Source organism: Lynx canadensis, chromosome F2, assembly GCF_007474595.2.
Source record: "Lynx canadensis isolate LIC74 chromosome F2, mLynCan4.pri.v2, whole genome shotgun sequence".
Taxonomy (NCBI): domain Eukaryota; kingdom Metazoa; phylum Chordata; class Mammalia; order Carnivora; family Felidae; genus Lynx; species Lynx canadensis.
The window spans coordinates 11381247-11400405 of NC_044320.2; the positions used below are offsets into that span (position 1 = coordinate 11381247).

The 19159-nt window shown below is 45.4% G+C and overlaps 1 protein-coding gene across 3 annotated transcripts in view; it reads left to right on the forward strand.

The window, feature by feature from the left end:
- The window catches only part of CYRIB (CYFIP related Rac1 interactor B), a 138142-nt gene that overhangs the window by 26026 nt on the left and 92957 nt on the right, over positions 1 to 19159 (forward strand). For 2 of the 3 annotated variants that reach the window (XM_030303818.1, XM_030303819.1), the window contains one exon: positions 6725 to 6777. In XM_030303818.1, the coding sequence (XP_030159678.1) occupies positions 6725 to 6777 (53 nt within the window). Of the gene's footprint in view, positions 1 to 3885; positions 4043 to 6724; positions 6778 to 19159 lie in introns of those variants that run through there. The other variant, XM_030303817.1, reaches the window with a different exon arrangement.

Consider the following 19159-nt stretch of genomic DNA (forward strand, 5'->3'; position numbering starts at 1 on the left):
TTTGTTAAATTTTTTTTAATGTTTATTTGTTTTTGAGAGACAGAGAGAAACAAAGCATAAGCAGGTGAGGACAGAGAGAGAGAGGGAGACACAGAATCCGAAGCAGGCTCCAGGCTCAGAGCTGTCAGCACAGAGCCCGATGCGGGTCAGAGCATGACTGAGCCACCCAGGCGTCCCTGTACGTGTTTTTTGTTTTTGTTTTTGTTTTTTTAATGTACGTGTCTTTATTATTTTTGTACATCATTATTTTTGAGTCCAGCTGATTTAAAACCTGACAGAGTAGATGTTTGGACACGGAAGGCATAGGGATGCAGGGTGTAGCTTGCTCAGGTACAAGCAACAGAAGGGTTATTCTGACCAGTGTGAATCCTGAACTGGGGACAGCAAATCCTCCAGCATAGCTGCTGGTCTCCTGTCGTGGCACAGCATGAGGAGAGGATGAGGACAGACCAGTTTCATCTGAACAGGACAGAGCCAGAGGTTCGGACATTTTCATAGAGAAGAGCTCCTTGTTTGGGTTAAGAAATTACATTTTGTTTTTTAAAACAGATTTGTGGTTTCTCAGAACCGAGGGGTGATGTGAACACGTGGAACAGTCACCTTCCTGGGGCGCCTGGGTGGCTCAGTCGGTGAAGCATCCGACTCTTGGTTTCAGCTCCTCCATTGATGCTCTCACGGTTCGGGAGGTTGAGCCCGAGGTTGAGCTCTTCGCTGACGGTGCAGGGCCTGCTTGGGATTCTCTCTCTCTCCCTCTCCCTCAACCCCACTTGTGTGTTCTCTCTCTCTCTCTCGATAAATAAACTTTAAAAAATCATCTAGCTTAGTTCTATTTTTAATTTTTTGAGGAGCTTCCACAGTATTTTCCAGATGGGTGATGGGCATTAAGGAGGGCACTTGTTGGGATGAGCCCTGGGTGTTATATATATGTAAGTGATGAATCACTGGGTTCTACTCCTGAAACCAATCCTACATTGTATGTTGAGTAACTTGAGGAAAAAAAAACCTACCAAGGGGCACCTGGGTGGCTCAGTTGGTGGTGAAGCTTCGGACTTGGGCTCAAGTCATGATCTTATGGTTTGTGGGTTTGAGCCCCGCATTGGGCTCTCTGCTGTCAGCACAGAGCTCTCTTCAGATCCTCTGTCTCCCTCTCTCTCCCCCCAGCTGTCATGCGTGCTTTCTCTCTCTCAAGAATAAACATTAAAAAAAAAAAAAAATCACCTTCCTAACTCAGGTTCAGGGAGGCAGTGGTAGGCAAGTTGGCTCAGAGACCATTTGTAACTAATTGCCGTGTTAGCGTTTCCAAGTAACTATGGAAACTGCTAAGCATTAACAGTAGCTTTTTCTGGGCCCCTTGAATAGGTAGATAAGCCAGCTACCTGAGCAATGATCATATTTAATTTTTTCCCCACAAAATTATAAAAAGAACTGGTTTGCTTAAAAGCCTGTTTTAATAAGTGTGTAAAATATTGCCCTAATTTTTTTTTTTTTACATTCTTGTTAAGCTCTCCAAATACTGTCAAATGGGTTTCAGCCTACTTGAGAAGAATTATCATGAATTCTGAATAATAATAATTATTATAAATAGCTCCTCTTCATTGAGTATTTGGTATATATTAGCCACTGTTCTGGGGGGAAAGTTGTATTAAATAAGTGATTAAGGGTTGTTGGAAATATTACAGAGCTCTTGTAATTGAACAGGATTATGGGTATACGTTAACAATTTTATTACCAGAGATAGAATGAATCATGGCTAAGAAAAAAACAGCAAGTGATAAACAAGCCAATAAAATTACAAGATGAATTCACTGCGGAGAAAGAGTAATTATTTCAGTTATTTTTTTGTGCTTAATTAACATTTATTAAGTGTCCTCTGGGTCACAGGCACTGTTAGGTACTTTTACATCTGCTATTTTATTTAATTACGAGGAGTTCTTCACTTCCAGATAAGATTTCCCATGGGCTTCCTTTGACTAATGAGTTATTCTAAGCCGGTCCTGCTTGCACATTAAGTCACCTGGGGAGCCAGAAAACCACGGTGCTGGGGTTTCATCCTTAGAGAGTGTTTGATTGTACAGGGTTGGGACCAGCAGCAGGGTTTAAAAAAAAACTTTCCTCCCTCTCCCATGAGCTCTGGTTACATCAGCCGGGGTGAGAACCACTGTGTTACACTATTTGAGATGTTATTTCAACTGCAGAAAAATATTGACTTAAACTCTTGAGCAATGAGTTTGCTAGGCCAGGTGGAATAAGTAAAACACCTGTTTTCCTTTTTCTGTTTCCTATGAGCTGGGATGTGGGAAGTGTCAGAACAACTGCTGAATGAAGCAGGCTTCAAAGTGTTGCCCTAAATGTCTCCGACCCAGAATGTGCCGGTGCACTTAATGTTTCCCCGGGTTGTGCTCTGCGGCATTTATCACGCCAGTGACTTGCTTAAGGTTTGGGTTGTGTTTTTTGTTTTTTGTTTTTTTTTTTAAGGAAAAACTAAAAGACTATTTAGGGAACTTCTACACTAGAGGTTAATTCCTTTTAATGAAATACATACATATATACAGAGAACAGATCTGTGAATAAAAAAAATTAAAGAGGACATGGAGAATTATGAGGAATTCTTTTGTGGAGGGATTATAGGTTGAAATGGCATCTTTCAAAATCGTCTTTGATGTCACAGTAAAATTGTTTAACATCAAAACATTAAAAAAAACCAACAACGAAGGAATCAAGTGGTTTGGGGAGCTCAACTTTTCTTTAAACATTGTTATAGCCTGAGATCACATAATGGAGAGTTATCCTAAAAAAATGATCCATAATCGAAAACATACCCAGTCCCTAAAATATCCATGGTCATCTTCACAAATAGATTTGCTTCAATGGGAAATTTTAGTCCTGCCTAGAAAAACCCAGGGATCTTATGGTGTAATTGGTGGAGGGGGAAAAAAAAAAAGCCTCCATTTAGTTCTGTCAACGTTAAACATTTTCCCTGAAAATAAATTAACATTTCTGGTAGAGCCTTCCCCTTAAGAACGTTGTGGCCTTACGTGGCACCTGGGTGGCTCAGTCGGTTGAGCGTCGGACTTCAGCTCAGGTCATGATCTCACCACTCATGAGTTCGAGCCCTGCGTGAGCCTGGAACCTCCTTCAGATTCTGTGCCTCCCTCTCTCTCTGCCCCCTAACCCACCCACATTCTGTCTCTGTCTGTCTCAAAAATAAATAAACATCAAAAAAAAATTTTAAAAATAATCTTGTGGCCTTTTAAAAATATTATGTTGCATTTGCTAAGACTTGGGCAAGTCAGTCACTCTTTTGGACCTGGGATTCTTCACTGGTATAACGAGGGGATCGTCAGTGTCCAGGTGGGGCTTCACTCAGCCCCCAGATTCGTCTGTAGAGTAGTGGGGGAAAGTGTCGAGGTGGCCCCTTGGGGTCTGTAGGTCTTCTAGCCTGGCCCCAGAGCTGCTGGGGGAGAGGGGGCATCTCGATGTGTGTTCATTTGCAGAAAGAGAAAATCAGTTCAGTCCTGTATGCATTTTTGAGGACCTACTATGCATCAGGCAGAATCCCAGGTGCTGGGACTAACAGGGTGACCAAACTCAGTGTTAGCCCTCAGGTAGCTTAAAATGACCTGAAGGAGGCAGAGACACAGGTAATTCCAGCATTTCTTCAGCTAGCTCAGGGGCTGGGTGGGAAAAGGGGGTCGGTGGGAAGACAGACTGTATGTGTGAGCTCTGGATGTTTTTTTTTTTTTTTTTATTTTTAGAAACAAATGACAAATAAAAGACAGTTTCCTCTTTGAATCACTCTGTCCAGCCCCTCCTGAGGGGAAAAGAAAGAGGAAGGAGGAGGGCCCACGTTGGGTGGTTGGGACTTCCTTCGTGCCCTGGAGTGGACCCAGGGGCTCCTGCATGCTGATGAAAGGGCTCTCAGGGCAGGAGGACCTGAGGTCTCAGAAAACCACAGAACCAGCCCTTAGGGGACAGAGGGACCTCAGGAGGTTACCTAGTCCAGGGAAGTTACCTTGGCAAGCCCACCTGCCTGCATATCCAGGTCTGTATATCCTACATCTTCTCTTCCTGTCTCTTGTCCTTGACCACGTGAACAAGCAAGGAACCAGCAAGTTAGCCTGCGGGCCTTTGCATATGCTGTGATTCTTTTTTTTTTTTTTTTTTTTTTTTTTTGACAGAGAGAGAGACACACACACAGAGTGTGAATGGGGAAGGGGCAGAGAGAGGGAGAGACAGAATCCGAAGCAGGCCCCAGGCTCTCAGCTGTCAGTACAGAGCCCGTCGCTGGGCTCAAATTCACAGACTGCGAGGTCATGACCCGAGTCGAAGTAGGGCGCTTAACCTACTGAGCCACCCAGGCACCTGCATGTGCGGTCAATTCTGCTTGGATCCCCTCCTATCTGGGCTGGGCAAAGTCTAACTTGTCTTTTTGTTTTCAGCTTAGATATCACCTCCTTGGGGAAGCCTTTCTTATACCCAACACTTCCCATCCCCTGCTGAGTTAAATACCCTTTTCTATGATTGCCCAACACTATACCCACCACTGTTGTAACACTTTTTCATACTCCATTGTAATTGCTTGTCTGCCTGTAATTGCCCCGCTAATCTAGGAGAGCTCCTGGCTGGCTGGGAAGATTTAATTCCTGGAATTAACTCCTTGCCACATGGTCACATGCTTGGCCCATCATAGGTGCTCAGTAGCTAGTTCTTGAAAGAATGAGTATTCTCATTTTACAGCAGAGGCTACAGGAGCTCAGGGAGGTTCATTGCCTTGCCGAAAGTCACACAGCTTTGAGAGACTGAGAAGGGACTGGAGCCTCATAGTGTGAGTCTAAAGAGGAGACAAGGCCAGATCTGGTTTCTAGAGCCATAGTCCAGGTTCTCTCTGCTCCGAATCATGGAAGTGAAAAAAAGTCACCCTTGTTTGGAGACGACCACTTTCCTTCTGGGGACCTTTATACTGTCTCCTGGATTTTGTCTCTAGGTGATGTAACGGTCAACTTACTCTTTGTGTTCTTAAAAAAAGGGTTTTGTGAGAGTGAGTTAGTGCCCCTTTTTTTCCGATTTCTGGGATTTTCCCAAGGCCCTAAAAATTTTCCCAAGTGAACAACTTATTTCCATTTTCTGTTTTGTAAATCTGGTCAAAAAAACTTGGAAGAAAGAGAAAAAAGTCCTTTATGTAACTGGAAGACATACGAGAGGAGTCAGGAGAACTGTAGATGAGGGGTGTGAGTGTGTGTGTGCATGTGAGGCCCTGAAGGGCATGGGCGTGTTGTACAAGGACAGAGCTTGTGAGTATGCTTATGTGGTTCTTAAATTAAATCTCCTGTTTCTTTGGCCACCAAGCAATTCTGTAATCATGATTTAACAGGGGATTTTAGGGGCGCCTGGGTAGCTCAGTTGGTTGGGTGTCTGACTTCGGTTCAGGTCATGATCTCACAGTTCGTGGGTTTGAGCCCCGCATTGGGCTCTGTGCCGACGGCTCAGAGCCTGGAGCCTGCTTCGGATTCTGTGTCTCCCTCTCTTTCTGCCCCTCCAATGTTTGTGCTCTGTCTCTCAAAAATAAATTTAAAACAAGGGGGATTTTAAGGGTACCTTGCTGGCTCAGTCAGTGGAGCAGGCTACTCTTGATCTCAGGGGTCATGAGTTTGAGCCCTGCGTTGGGTGTAGAGGTTACTTACAAAAATAAAATTAAAAAATAAAGAAATAAAAGGGATTTTAAACCATACTCATGCCACAGGGACAAGAAACCTGTGTGTGTGTGTGGGGGGGGAGGTGGGGGGGACAAGAGGAGAGATGGCAGGAGAGCACAGGTGGCTGACATGATCAGCCGGTAGTGTTCTCCTACCACAATTGGGCTCAGCCTCCAGACCTTTTGTGAGTAAAGTGAGGCCAGTGGATCAGCTTCCTGTAATTCATCACCCGCCGAAAAGCAAAGAGAAAACACTAAGGCAGCTAAAGATTTAATCAAAATAAAGGCCAGAGAAAGGCAGTTTGTATCTCTTCCGTGCAATAATGAGAATGTCTAGACGCGGCAGACCGTGCTCTGACCCGCACGCTAAACGCTGGCGACTGTGTTCCATGGGATATTGTTTGACTTTGGTTTTATGAAAACTCCCTTTGATTCATAAGTTTTTGCTGCTGTAAGAGATGCTGAGGGTGATGGGGTTGGTGTTCTATATAAGTTTGTTTTCTTTCCTCAGCCGTGAAGAAACCTAAAACAGAAAGTGATTCAGGGATAGAATGATTCAGACCAGTTCAATCTCAAGTTGAGCTGAGCATTTTGCTGGGACCCAAATACTCCTGTTGTAACTCAGACTTCCAGCATCCTTTAACTTGGAATTCTGAATTTGAAAAGGACAGCCTGGCCCCACCCTCTATCCCCAGGACCACACAGTCTAGCCAAACTATCCCTTGGTCATAGGATTTTGGTTTGGGTCTTTGCTCTTTGCTGTGTAACCGTCAGCAAGTTACTTAACTTCTCTGAACATCCATTTCTTTATTTGTAATACATACCACTATTTTGAACATTAAATGAGAAAAATATTTGTGAGACATACTCTGTAAACCCTGATGGTCTGAAGAAATGGAATTGAGAGGGGTTATTCTCTCACAGTGTCTGTAGTATGGGAAAGAATAATAGTGTCTAGGATTTACTGGGGGCTCACCTTGTGCTCAGGTCTCTTGTCGCGTGCTTAATCCTTGCTGTCACTCTGTTTTACAGGAGACGACACTGAGGCCTGGAATTTGAGCAACACGTTCAAGGTTACCAAGTTGGTAAGTAACAGCTGGATGTGACCGTGGCCATCTGCTTCCAAGCTTGTGCTCTTGACCACTTTGCTGTGAAGAAAAATTAAAGTGGATGGAAGTATTAGGCCAGGACATGGATTTCAGTTTAGTAGAAATAAGAACCTGCTGCTCTGTTGAAATTAGAATCCATGTGCTTTCTTTTGTTCACTCCACGAATATTTATTGAGACCCTACAAGGTTATCAGGTGAAATTATTAATTTATTTTTATTTATTTATTTAAAATTTTAATTTAAATAAGAATTTTGGAGACAGGGGGCGCCTGGGTGGCTCAGCGGGTGAAGCGTCCTGCTCTTGGTTTCGGCTCAGGTCACGATCTCACGGTTTGTGGGACCGAGCCCCGCGTCAGGTTCTGTGCTGATGGTGTAGAGCCTGCTTGGGATTCTCTCTCTCTCTGCCCCTCCCTTGCTCTCTCTCTCAAAATAGATAAATAAAGCTTAAAAAAATAATTTAAAAAAGAACTTTGGAGGAAAGAAGATGCTCTCAGCCTCTTGTCGTCAGTAACAGGAGTAATAGTTGACAGTTATTGAATGCTGTTGAATGGCAGACGCTGTGCCAAAAGCTTTGAATTATCTTGTTTAAATTTCAAAAGAAACTTGAGGATCAAAGAAGAGAAGTAACTTGCCCAAGTTCACTCCAGTAGCAAGGGTCGTCTTAGTCCATTTGGGCTCCTGTAGCAGAATACCACAGACTGGGGGGCATTAAACAACAGAAATTTAATTCTCCCACTTCTGGAGGCTGACAAGTCCAAGATCAAGGTGCTGGCAGATTCGGTGTCTGGTGAAGGCCCACTTTCATTCACAGATGGCCATTCTTTTGCTGTAAACTCACATGGCAGAAATGGTGAGGGAGCTCCCTGGGGTCTCTTTTATCAGGGCGCTGATTCCATTCATGAGGGCTCCCTCCACAGGACCTAATCACTCCTGAAGGCCCTGCCCCCTAATGCTGTCCTTTTGGAGGTTAGGTTTCGACACATACATTTGGTGGGGACACAGACAGCCCACGGCAGGGGTGGAGCCAGTTTTCGCATCCAAGTAGTCTGGCTGGAGAGCCAATGCACTTAACTGTTGGCAGGCCCCTCATGGAAAACCAGCTTGGGGCGCCTGGGTGGCTCAGTTGGTTAAATGTCCGGCTCTTGATTTCAGCTCAGGTCATAATCTCACAGTTTCATGAGTTCAAGCCCCTCGTGGGCTCTGAGCTGGTAGCGCAGAGCCTGCTTAAGATTCTCTCTCTTTCTCTGCCCCTACCCCGCTTGCACTCTCTCTGTCTCTCTCAAAATAAAGAAAATAAACTTAAAAAAAAAAAAAAAAGGAAAGAAAGAAGAAAAGAAATGAACTTGGTGAGCCTGGGTACCCGCTATCCCCGCCAGTCACTCCCTTTTCTGCCTCTTCTGTCCCTTGTCTTCCTGGTGTCCTTACTACCCTGTGTTCGGCTGGGTGGCCCCTAGAGAGCTTTAGCTGTCGAATAGAGATCAGGTGGCAAGCTGTCGTGGAGTAGTCTCTCATGTACGCCTGTAACTTTTATTTGAATTGAGGTATAACTTACACACTGTAAAATGTACAAATCTATTTTTTTTAAAGATTTTTAAAAAAATGTTTATTTGTTTTGAGGGAGACAGGGCACGTGTGCATGTGCCAGCAGGGGAGGGGCAGAGAGAGAGGGAGAGAGAGAATCCCAAGCAGGCTTCATGCTGTGAGCACAGAGCCTGATGTAGGGCTTAATTTCAGGAATCGTGAGATCATAACCTGAGCTGAAATCAAGAGTTGGACACTTAACCGACTGAGCCACCCAGGCACTTTAAGATTTTTAGGATTTTTAAAAAAGATTTTATCTTTAAGTAATCTCTATTTCCAACGTGGGGCTCAAATTCCCAACCCCAAGATCAACTGACTGAGCCAGCCAAGTGCCCCAAGGTTTTATTTTATTTTTTTAAAGCTTATTTATTTTATTTTTGAGAGAGAGAGAGAGTGAGTGAGCGAGTGGGCGAGGTACCGAGAGAGATGGGGGAGAGAGCCCTGCAGAGCCTGACATGGGACCCGAACCCACAAACTGTGACATAATGACCTGAGCCAAAATCAAGAGTCAGAGGCTTAACCAACTGAGCTACTGAGGAGCCCCCTCCCCGGAGATTTTATTTTTAAATAATCTCTACACCCAGTGTGGGGCTCGAACTTAAAAACCCAAGATAAAGACTCATGTGCTCTACCCACTGAGCCAGCCAGATGCCCCTTTATGAATTCTTAATATGTCACCCCATCTTGGCCCCACCTAGACAGGGCATTCAAGATTTTTATCTCTCCAGGACATTCTCTCATGCCCCTTCACAGTGAGTCCTGCCCCAGGGCTAACCACTGTTCTGACTTACAAAAGTCCTGGATACATCCTGTCATAGATTACTGCTTCACACTTATCCAGATCCAAATATACTTGCTCAACAAAAACAAAGTACAGATAAAAATAACACTTTAAATAGCGTGGGTGATCCTGTCATTCCACCCAACAGGCGTCTCTCTCTTGGAGTGAGTGTGAATGAGACACAGATCTGCTGTTCCTTCTGTCACTCTTTGTTCCTGTGGCTTTTTGGAGTATGAGCATCTATGCCATCAAGGGTGTGTCTTGTATTTATAGATTTTAATTATCCTACAACACAGCTCTGAAATCCAAGCTAGCTGTTTCTTTCTGGGGCTCAACCCAAGACACCAAATCCAGTGCTGAAGGGACACCGCCTGTGTTGGACCTGTGTTGGGAGACGGTTTGTCAGTGTCCATTGTGAAGCCTTATTACGGGCTTTTCAAGGAGAATGTTGACTGCTTCCGGTGTTCATATCCGTGCTGACTTTGGAAGCTTACCCTTGAGTAAGCTGCCACTGTAATGTGCACAGAACTCAAGCACGGGTGGGCGGTTATGTTACACTCGGAGACCCAGCACACTCTGCCAGCATGGGGGACTTATGCTGATTTGTGTCTTTCGTGATATGAACACAGAGTGGACTAAAATGTAAGACTTGTACCTAGGGGAGCTCATCAGAAAGGGAAGCCCTTTAGTGTCAGAGATGAAGAGAGAAAATTAAGTCGATTGGATACGTGGGCTGAAGTCAGGACAGCTTGTGGGGTTTTGTGCCCAGGAGCAGGCCATGGAATCTGGGTGTTAAGGTTGAAATGTCACAGTAGGTCTAGAAATGAGACTTGGGTCCATTGTGAAACTGAGCACTTGAGAGCCTTTTTTTTTTTTTTTTTTTTTTTTTTTGGGACAGAGAGAGACAGAGCATGAACGGGGGAGGGGCAGAGAGAGAGGGAGACACAGAATCGGAAACAGGCTCCAGGCTCTGAGCCATCAGCCCAGAGCCTGACGCGGGGCTCGAACTCACGGACCGCGAGATCGTGACCTGGCTGAAGTCGGACGCTTAACCGACTGCGCCACCCAGGCGCCCCGAGAGCCTTTTTAAAAAGTATTAATTGGTTAGTTAATTCATGTGTGTAATTGTCACACTGTAGACTGTCCTCAAAAATAAGCACTAAACAATAATGAGATGCGAATACACAAGAATGGTAAGGAGGCATAGAAGAGGAACTAGGAGGATGTTGCTTATGCCTAGACAGATGGGCTGGGGAAAGGCAGTATTCAAAGACATAATGACAAAAGAGACACGACTATTAGATATCCCTTCAGATCTTCTCCAGTCCTTAGGTTCCAAGAATTTGTGACTAAGTCACAAGAATCTGTGGCCCTCTTGCTGGTGGCAGTATTCAAAGAGAGATGGCTGAGGCACAGTTTCCACTGTAGGTGTGCATTGATGTGTGATATGTGTGACCAAGGTCCCTCTGGGGGGGGGGTGGTAAAAAAGAAGCCTTGCTTTGTAGCATTTGCTGATTTCTATGGTACAGATGCTTCCCATGTCCAGTTTCAAGCTACAAGCCTGATGTCCCTGAACCCAGAATCGGGAAGAAAGGTGTCCACTCAGCTCTCCTGAGCTGGTGTGAGCTGGCTTCAGCACCCCAGTGGCTCTGATGTGCATTCTGTTTTTACACTGGGATTTCTGGGTTGTGCATCATGGGTGGGACTTACAGGAAGTAGTAATGTCATGTGTGATATCACAGGGGCAGGGAGAGCCAGGGGGACAAGACTAGAGCTCTGGTGCTCTTTCTTCCCTTGTATTTAAAAACACAAAACAACGTTTTGTGAGTATGGGTGGAGAAATGGGCATACTTACCACACAGTTGGGGACAGTGACAGTAAGGGCAATATGGCACTATCTGCGTTTTCTGAGTGCTTGGCCCTGCGATTTTACTTCCAAGATTTTATCCTATCTGTCGTATCTTTCCTATAGTCATCCATGGGGTATGTGAAGATATATGTAATGTACGTGCATTGCAGCGTTGTTTATAATAAAAGCAAGATCGAGGAAGCAGCTGAAATGTATGCTGGCAGGGGATTGATTCAATCAGTTACGGTATGTTCTTACAGTGGGATACTTGGCCACTGTTTAAAATAGAAGGTCATGTGTGCTAAAAAGCTGTGATCTCCAGGATACATTCTCTCTTTTTTTTTTTTTAAAGTTTATTTACTTATTTTGAGAGAGAGAGAGAGAGAGAGAGAGAGAGAGAGAGAATACGAGTGGGAGGGGCAGAGAGAGGGAGAGATAGAATACTAAGCAGGCAGTGCAGAGCCCAATGTGGGACTTGATCCCACAAACCGTGAGATCAAAAGTGAGCTACAGTCAAGAGTCAGAGGCTTAACCAACTAAACCACCCAGGCGCCCCTCCAAGGATACAATCTTAAGTTAAAAAAAGAAAAGACAAATGCAGAAAAGTGTATGTGGTATGTTCCCACCATGTGTGGGGGGAAAAAGTAGGAGATACAAGTAAGTCCACATACCTCATGTGCTTGATTATGCATCGGTTATTACTGGCAGATACCAAGAAGGAGGTGGTTGTGGGGAATACTGTTCACCTCTTGGGGGAAGAGGCTACTGGATTGTGCTCTAGGGCAGATGGAAGATGTCTTGTTGTGTATCTTTTCTATTTTCTGAATTCTTTTTTTTAAATTTTTAAAACGTTTTAAAAATGTTTTAGAGGGGGGGCAGAGAGAGAGAGAGAGAGAGAGAGAAGGAGAATCCTAATCCTAAACAGGCTCCACACTCAGGGTAGAGCCTGACTCAGGACTCGATCTCACAACTCTGAGATTATGACCTGAGCCAAAATCAAGAGTCAGACACTCAACCAGCAGAGCCACCCAGGTGCCTCTATTTTTTTTTTTTTTTTTTTGTTGAATGTTTAAGCATGAGCATATATTATTTTTTGTGTTAAAAAACAAACTAGTTAACCAAAACTTCTCTTTGGGAGCTTTCAACATAAAAGCCCCTCTCATTTTTAGAAGAGATCAGTGGTCTTCTCAGGGTCGCTAATTCCCAGTGTTTACTGAGCATATGCCGAACGGCAGGTACTTCTGGTTTCAGGCTCAGTCCTCTCGAGCCGGTACGCCTGGGTCTCCCTGTTTGTAGGCTCTGCCTGGATCCTAGCAGTTGCCCAGTGAACTTGAACTTGTGATCATAGTCATAGTCGAATTTTCAGGAGAAGGGAAGTGAAGTCTTTGTGCAAAGTCAACAGCACTCTTTCAAGTGTTTTTAGAGCAGAGGTGACCCAGCTGCTTCCGAGAAATCCAGGCTACCTGGAAGGGTTCTCAAGCCTTTCGCCCTCCTGCCACTCGACCCTAGCACCTCTCTTGAGACCACACGGAAGTTTTTGTCAGTGTTAATTTTTCCATCTGTAGGACTCTTTGCCCTGGAAACTTGGAGCTGTATTTGTGGACCAAATGAATTGCTGATGTGTTTAGAAACAGCAAAGACCTGGGAGAATTTGTTTGCGGTATCCTTTTCTGATTCATTAAGTATCTTCCCAACTTGTGTTATGTACACATTGTCAGAGGTCTGAGGGACACTGGCTTTGCTCCCTTACGAAGACTGGCCTTCAAGGCCTTTCTTAGCAAAACAGATGTTCCCAGAGGTTCTTTTATTGTTGCCAGTGTTGTTCCCTGCGGCCATATTTCTAACCCAACCCATCATGCAGTGTTTTAGGGAACCAGACACGTGCTCTCTTCCCTCTCCCTTATCATTTAGTAACAAATGTGGTAAACAGGTTATTCATCTCCAGAGGGCTGTTGTTACAATGTTGTGCGATTTGATCAACAGTAATCCAAACAGGCAAGAGGGCTGGAGTGAAAACTGAACGTTGTGTAGCATAGCATCCAAATCACAAAAACTGACCTGAGAGTTATTTAAGAGGGTGACATCGTCTGTAACATTCAGATGAAATTCTTGCCAGTGAGGGCTGTTGGACATTGGCACTTTGCCGTCTCTCGAGATGCTGTGTTGTGGGCTTGTTCAGAGAGTGCCCTTAAGTGCTTTAAGTATCACTGCCCCGTGTGTCACGTGGGTTGTAGTGGGTTTCGTTTACTGGGAGCTGGATGTGTATCAGCCGTGTTCTCTTGACTCCCCAAATAGTAATTCTATCTCTGCTGCCTGAATGCAGATGCAGTGTACGTTTAAATGCTCTTTCTTGTCGGAGGCCTTTCCTGGCTCTCCCCCGCCCCGCCCCCCCCCATGCTCCTCTTGTTCCATGTCGTACTTAATTAAAGCAATTATCTTACCGGCTTTAAATAATTGTAGCTGTTTGTAGCTGTCTCCACATCGCACTGAGTGCCAGGAAAGGTGGCATGGATCATCTCGCTTCCTCTGTGCATAGCCAGCGTGCAGCCTATGTCACAGCCCTTCGGATTTCATCAGTCAGGACTCTTTGGACCTCAAAGCAGGACCCTGACTTGAACCGGCTTCCCCAGAAAGGGGATTTATGTCCTTGAAAAGTCTAGGGATGGAAATTAACGCATGGAGGTTTCAACGGTGTTGCTAAGGCTTACACAGTTTTTCTGCAACCCTCAGCATCACCTACCGTTTCTTTCTCGATTGTGGTGGCAAGACGGCTCTCAGCAGTTCTGGCAGAAGGGAATAAAAAGGTCACGTTTTCAACGGTTAAAGAAAAGTCCCCGAATTGAGTCTCTGTTTCTGATTGGTCTTATCTGGGCAACATGCCCCTCGGGAACCAATCCCTGTGGCTTAAGAGAATACGATGCTCTGATTGGCCATCCTGGATCGGGTGCCCGCCCCCTGAAGGAGCTGAGGTTAGGGTCTGCACCCCCCAGAGCACAGGGACTGAGGTGAGGGGAGGTGGGTGTTCCCCAGGAAAATCTGGGAACCGTGTGTGAATGGGGGCGGGGTGGGTAAGTAAGAGCAAGGATGTCCAATAGAGTAGGTTTTTAAGGGGTGTTTACTCAGTGAATGAATTAACAGATGAATGAGCAAACGGGAGCGTGCTGCTGATTCTGTGAGCTGGTTTATACAATACCCAGAGTGGGGTTTTAACAGATGGAGCCTTTGCAGAGAAGGAAGGATAAAAGAGAGCCTTGAAATCAAGTCCTGTAAGGGTGACAGTAAATTAGCTGAAATACTTAAGAAATAGGAGACATATGAGAGCTGTTTCCAGATGTGTGAAGGGCATTCCTAAAAATGGAACCTTTGCTGGGTCCTTGCTTTATGTCTAAGGCACTGGGGCTAGTTGCTTGGATCGGCGTCTCCCCTCTTTTATGTTCACTTTATTGTTACTGGACAGTCTATTTATGTTCGCTATAGAAAATCTGAAAATTTACACAAAAGCGAAAAATAAATGTCCTCCCATAATCTTGTCATCAAAAGCTAATTGTTATTAAAATCTTGCTATATATTCTGTCAACCTTTCTCCCTCTTGTAGCTGCATTTAAAAAAAAAATTGTGAGCCACTGGGTGGTTCAGTTGGTTAAGCGTCTGACTTCAGCTCAGGTCATGATCTCGTGGTTCTTGAGTTCGAGCCTCGCCTGGGGCTCTGTGCTGACAGCTCAGAGCCTGAAGCCTGCTTCCAATTCTGTGCCCGCCCCCCCCGACTCTCCCCTGCTCACTCTCTATCTCTCTCTCAAAAATAATAAAGATTAAAAAAATTCTTATTTAATCTTGATAATGGTTATTTGTCAGAGAAGGGATCTGTGGCTCAGACCTAGGCACGGGAGTCCTAGGGCCAGAATTGAGTCCCCAGGTGCCAGCCTCTCATTTCTGGGCGTTGGGTTTGCCAGCTTCATAATCAGCAGTCTGAGCACTAATAGGGCTTTACTACTGTTCTCTTCTGAGAATCCTGCTTTCGTCACTTTGTGCATCCACTCACTCCACCCATGTGCTCAGGTGACTTTCACTGAGTGCTTTCTGGGTGCTGGGGCTGTACCGGTGAACGAGGCAAGGCCCCTACCCTCCTGCAGCTGACCGTGTAGCTGAGCTCCACCTCATCAGTGAATGGTTAGGTCAGCAGCAGCTAGGGATGCGCAGGGACTGCCGATTGCTCTGGTCCCAGTCCCCAGCTTCTGTCAGGAAGCTACCAGCAAAGCAAAGAGGAAGCGTCGCAGCCGGAAGGCCTTGTTGATATATGCCCTCTGCCCAAGCTCCCTTTCCTGAAGGGAATGGCAGTATGTTGAGGGGTGGGAGGCTCGGGGTACACATTACCTGTCCTCGCCCTCCCAGGCCTGGCTCTGCTGGGTGATCTGCGGTTTGGCCCACATTGTGTCCACGTGATGAACCTCAGACTGGAACTCACGATATGAAACAGTGTTAGCCAAAAGAAAGAGGCACATACATATTTCTGGAATGCAACCTTGGGTGTGTTTGCCTGGCTCTCCTTGCCCAGGAAGGTAGGTATTAATATGCTCATTTGGCAGGGGAGGACGCTGACGTCCAGCTGGATCTGTGATTTGAGCTCAGGCCTTACTGATGGCTCTCAGCTCCCTCATCACGTTCCTCTGATCCAGATCCATCTGGAGTGTAGGGTTTTAAATTTTTTTTTTTTCAACGTTTTTTATTTATTTTTGGGACAGAGAGAGACAGAGCATGAACGGGGGAGGGGCAGAGAGAGAGGGAGACACAGAATCGGAAACAGGCTCCAGGCTCTGAGCCATCAGCCCAGAGCCTGACGCGGGGCTCGAACTCACCGACCGCGAGATCGTGACCTGGCTGAAGTCGGACGCTTAACCGACTGCGCCACCCAGGCGCCCCTGGAGTGTAGGGTTTTAAAAGGTTCTGAAATTCCGGGTGATATTGTTAGTTTCATTCCATTCACCTATTTAAAAAAGTATTTATTGAGGGCCTGTGTCCAGAAACTCTCTTAAGCCTGGGATGCTGGCTGACCAAGACCAGTGAGGGCTCTTGCTCCCAGGAAACTTGAAATCTGAGTTAAATCTTGGGAAGACCGATGATGTTTCTGCATAATCTCTTGCTCGGTGATTCATTCAGCCATGCATGAGGATGTGTCAGTTAGGGTGCTTTGAGTTGTAAGGGACAGAAAGCCTAGTTCAAACTGGATAATTGATGGGAGCAGTTGAGTGGTTCACATAACCAAAAGGTGAAGAAGTGGGATAGGTTTCGGGTACGCTTTGATCAGGGCTCTGGCTTCATTTCTTTGTGATCCTCTGGGCTCTGCCCTTGTGTCTGTTGGCTTTGTGCTCAGGTTGACTCCCTTCATAGTAGCGAGAGGGTTGCCAGCAGGGCTTCTGTATTGTTCCAACGCCAGCAGACCTCAGGAAAAATAGGTGTGCTCCAGGAAGTGCAGAGCAGAGCTGTCTAACGTGGTGGTCTGGCTGCTGGTACTTCTCAGCCCACGTATTTGTTTGATCACATCCACGGGAGGGAGAGCTGCCATCTCTCCCCAGGGCCATAGCACAAAATTTCTGAGCTCCCTTCTGGTTGGGTCATCATCTGAGGATGATCCATCTCAAACCATCATGGCGGCAGAGGAAATAGGATAACATTGATTGCCTTAGATCAGTCAGGCCCCATCCCTGGAACTGGGAATGAGGACCGAATGACTGAAGGATGCTGCTTGGTGGGAAGAAATGATGTTGAAGAGGCAACTACAGTCTCTTAAGGGGGGCAGTGTGTAGGATGTGGGCGCGTAGGAGGAACAGCAAGGTCCCTTCTCTTAAAAAAAAAAAAAAGAAAGAAAAGGCCTTTCTCTTAAAAAGCTCCGCATTGTAGTGAGCACTCTGAGACTTTGGCAGTGATCAGAGGAAAGGCATTTACTACATTTTTTGAACGCTAGGCACTTTATACGTTTTCCTCAGTTAGTTCTTATACTGTCCCTGTCGAGTAGGTATTTCCGTTTCACAGATGAGCAAACAAGTTCAGAGAGGTTAAGTTGCTTGCCAACAGCCACACGTCTAAGAGAGCGAGGTGTTTTGAGGCTGTGCATCCCACATTCCCTACTTCTCCTTCTTGTGACGGTTGCAGAGCAAATAGATCGTTAACAGGGACCCTACAAAGGTTTGTCTAATGACTCCTCTACAATAAGCAGGGCCTTGGGAGTAGTTACCACTTTTCATTTCAGGCTTTTATTAGCGGAATTCTGCCTGCTTTTTTTTTTTTTTTTCTTTTCCTTAACTAACTCTAGATGGGAGGAAAACTCTCCCAGGTCCAGATAAGCAACCTATAATTGAAAGAGCTTCTGAGAAGAGCAGAACCATTGTCAACTCCAATGCATCAGAAGAGATGGTTGCGTTCAGATAATTTTACAAACATGATTTCTCTCTCCTTCTGACTTGGCTGCCTGAGGCGTCCACTTGGTTTTAAAGTAGTAGGGTAACTATTATGTAATCCTATACAATGCTTCTTTCCCCTGGGCTCGAGAGAACTCATGTATTCAAAATACAGAATACATTTGTTTTGATGAAGAGTTTATGTAAAGCCAGTGTGATTCTTAAACTGTCCCCAAAACAAGGGCATATGAACTGGGTTTTTTGGTTTTCTCCAGACTCTGCAGAGACAGAACATCCAGCAGAGCAGGAGATGGTTTACCATAACTCGTGTGTGTGCTGCTGGCAAAATGTCTGTGTTCCTTTTTTTTTTTTTCAGTTTACTTTTGAGAGAGAGAGGGAGAGAGCGCGCGCGCTCGTGAGCGAGTAGGGGAGGGGCAGAGAGGAAAAGGGGGACAGATAATCTGAGGCGGGCTCTGTGCTGACAGCAGGGAGCTCGATGTGGGGCTCGAATTCACGAACCGTGGGATCATGACCTGAGCCAAAGTCTTCCGGCTGCTCAACTGACTGAGCCACCCAGGTGCCCCCAAATGACCTGTTCTTACTGCTCCCTGAACCTACCATGAGTGTTGTGCACTTTGTTGCCCACTGAAAGAACACTGGTCTGTTCACAGATCTCCTGACCTCACTTCCATCCCACTGGATATAGTTTCATCCTGAGGGAAATTAACAAAAATGGGGAAATCAAAATGGTGGTCAGTGCCAAGTTGACATATAAGACTTTCAGCTTAGCAGCTGTGCTTTTTGAGTTCTTGTGTCTGCTTTCCATTTTTTTTTTTCCAGGCTATTATGGATAATAATGGATTTATATTAGGTTGTCTACCATGTTTCAGGGCCTGGGGATAGATGAATGAAGCATAGTCTCCATTGCATAGTCTTCAGTGGTCCTCCTCTGAACAGTCTGTCCATGCCAGTATATTTTTTTGCTTCTGATTTACGCTGGGCCTGGCAAACTTGTTAAACTGGACCTTAGAAAAAGTATGAAGTAAAAAGAGGAAACAGGAAAGACGTGAGGGTAGATGCATAGGCTTAGCTGTCAGGTGGGATTGCTGGGCTCACCTTGTTGACTGTAGAGGGTGACTACCGTGGTTGTCACTGGGACTGGTATTTAGGGCCTCTTTGTTACACAGCATAACCTAACTCATCCTGACTGATGTGACCACCACATAGGATTCGTGGAACCTGGCCAGCTTGTATATGCACCTGTGTGAATGCATGCACATGCAAATATATGTAAGAATAGATATGAACATGGGTGCCTGTAGGACAGTGGTTCTCAAACTTGTCTGTACATTAGAATCACCTGGGGATCTTTTAAAATTCCAAAGCCCAGGGGTGGCTGAGTGGCTCAGTCAGTTAAGTGTCCAACTTTGGCTCAGGTCATGATCTCATGGTTTGTGAGTTTGAGCCACACAACAGGCTCTGCACTGACAGCATGGAGTCTGCTTGGGATTCTGTCTGTCTCCCTCTCTCTCTGCCCCTCTCCCAGTTGCATGCTCTCTCTTTCTCTCAGTGACATAGGATAAGATAAGATAAGATAAGATAAGATAAGATAAGATAAGATAAGATAAGATAAAATTCCAAAGCCCTCAGGACATAGTCTAAATGAATTAATTTACCGACTCTGGGAGTGGGACACAGCATTAATAGATTTTAAACTCTCTGGGTGATTCCAGTGTGCAGACAGTTTCAAGAACC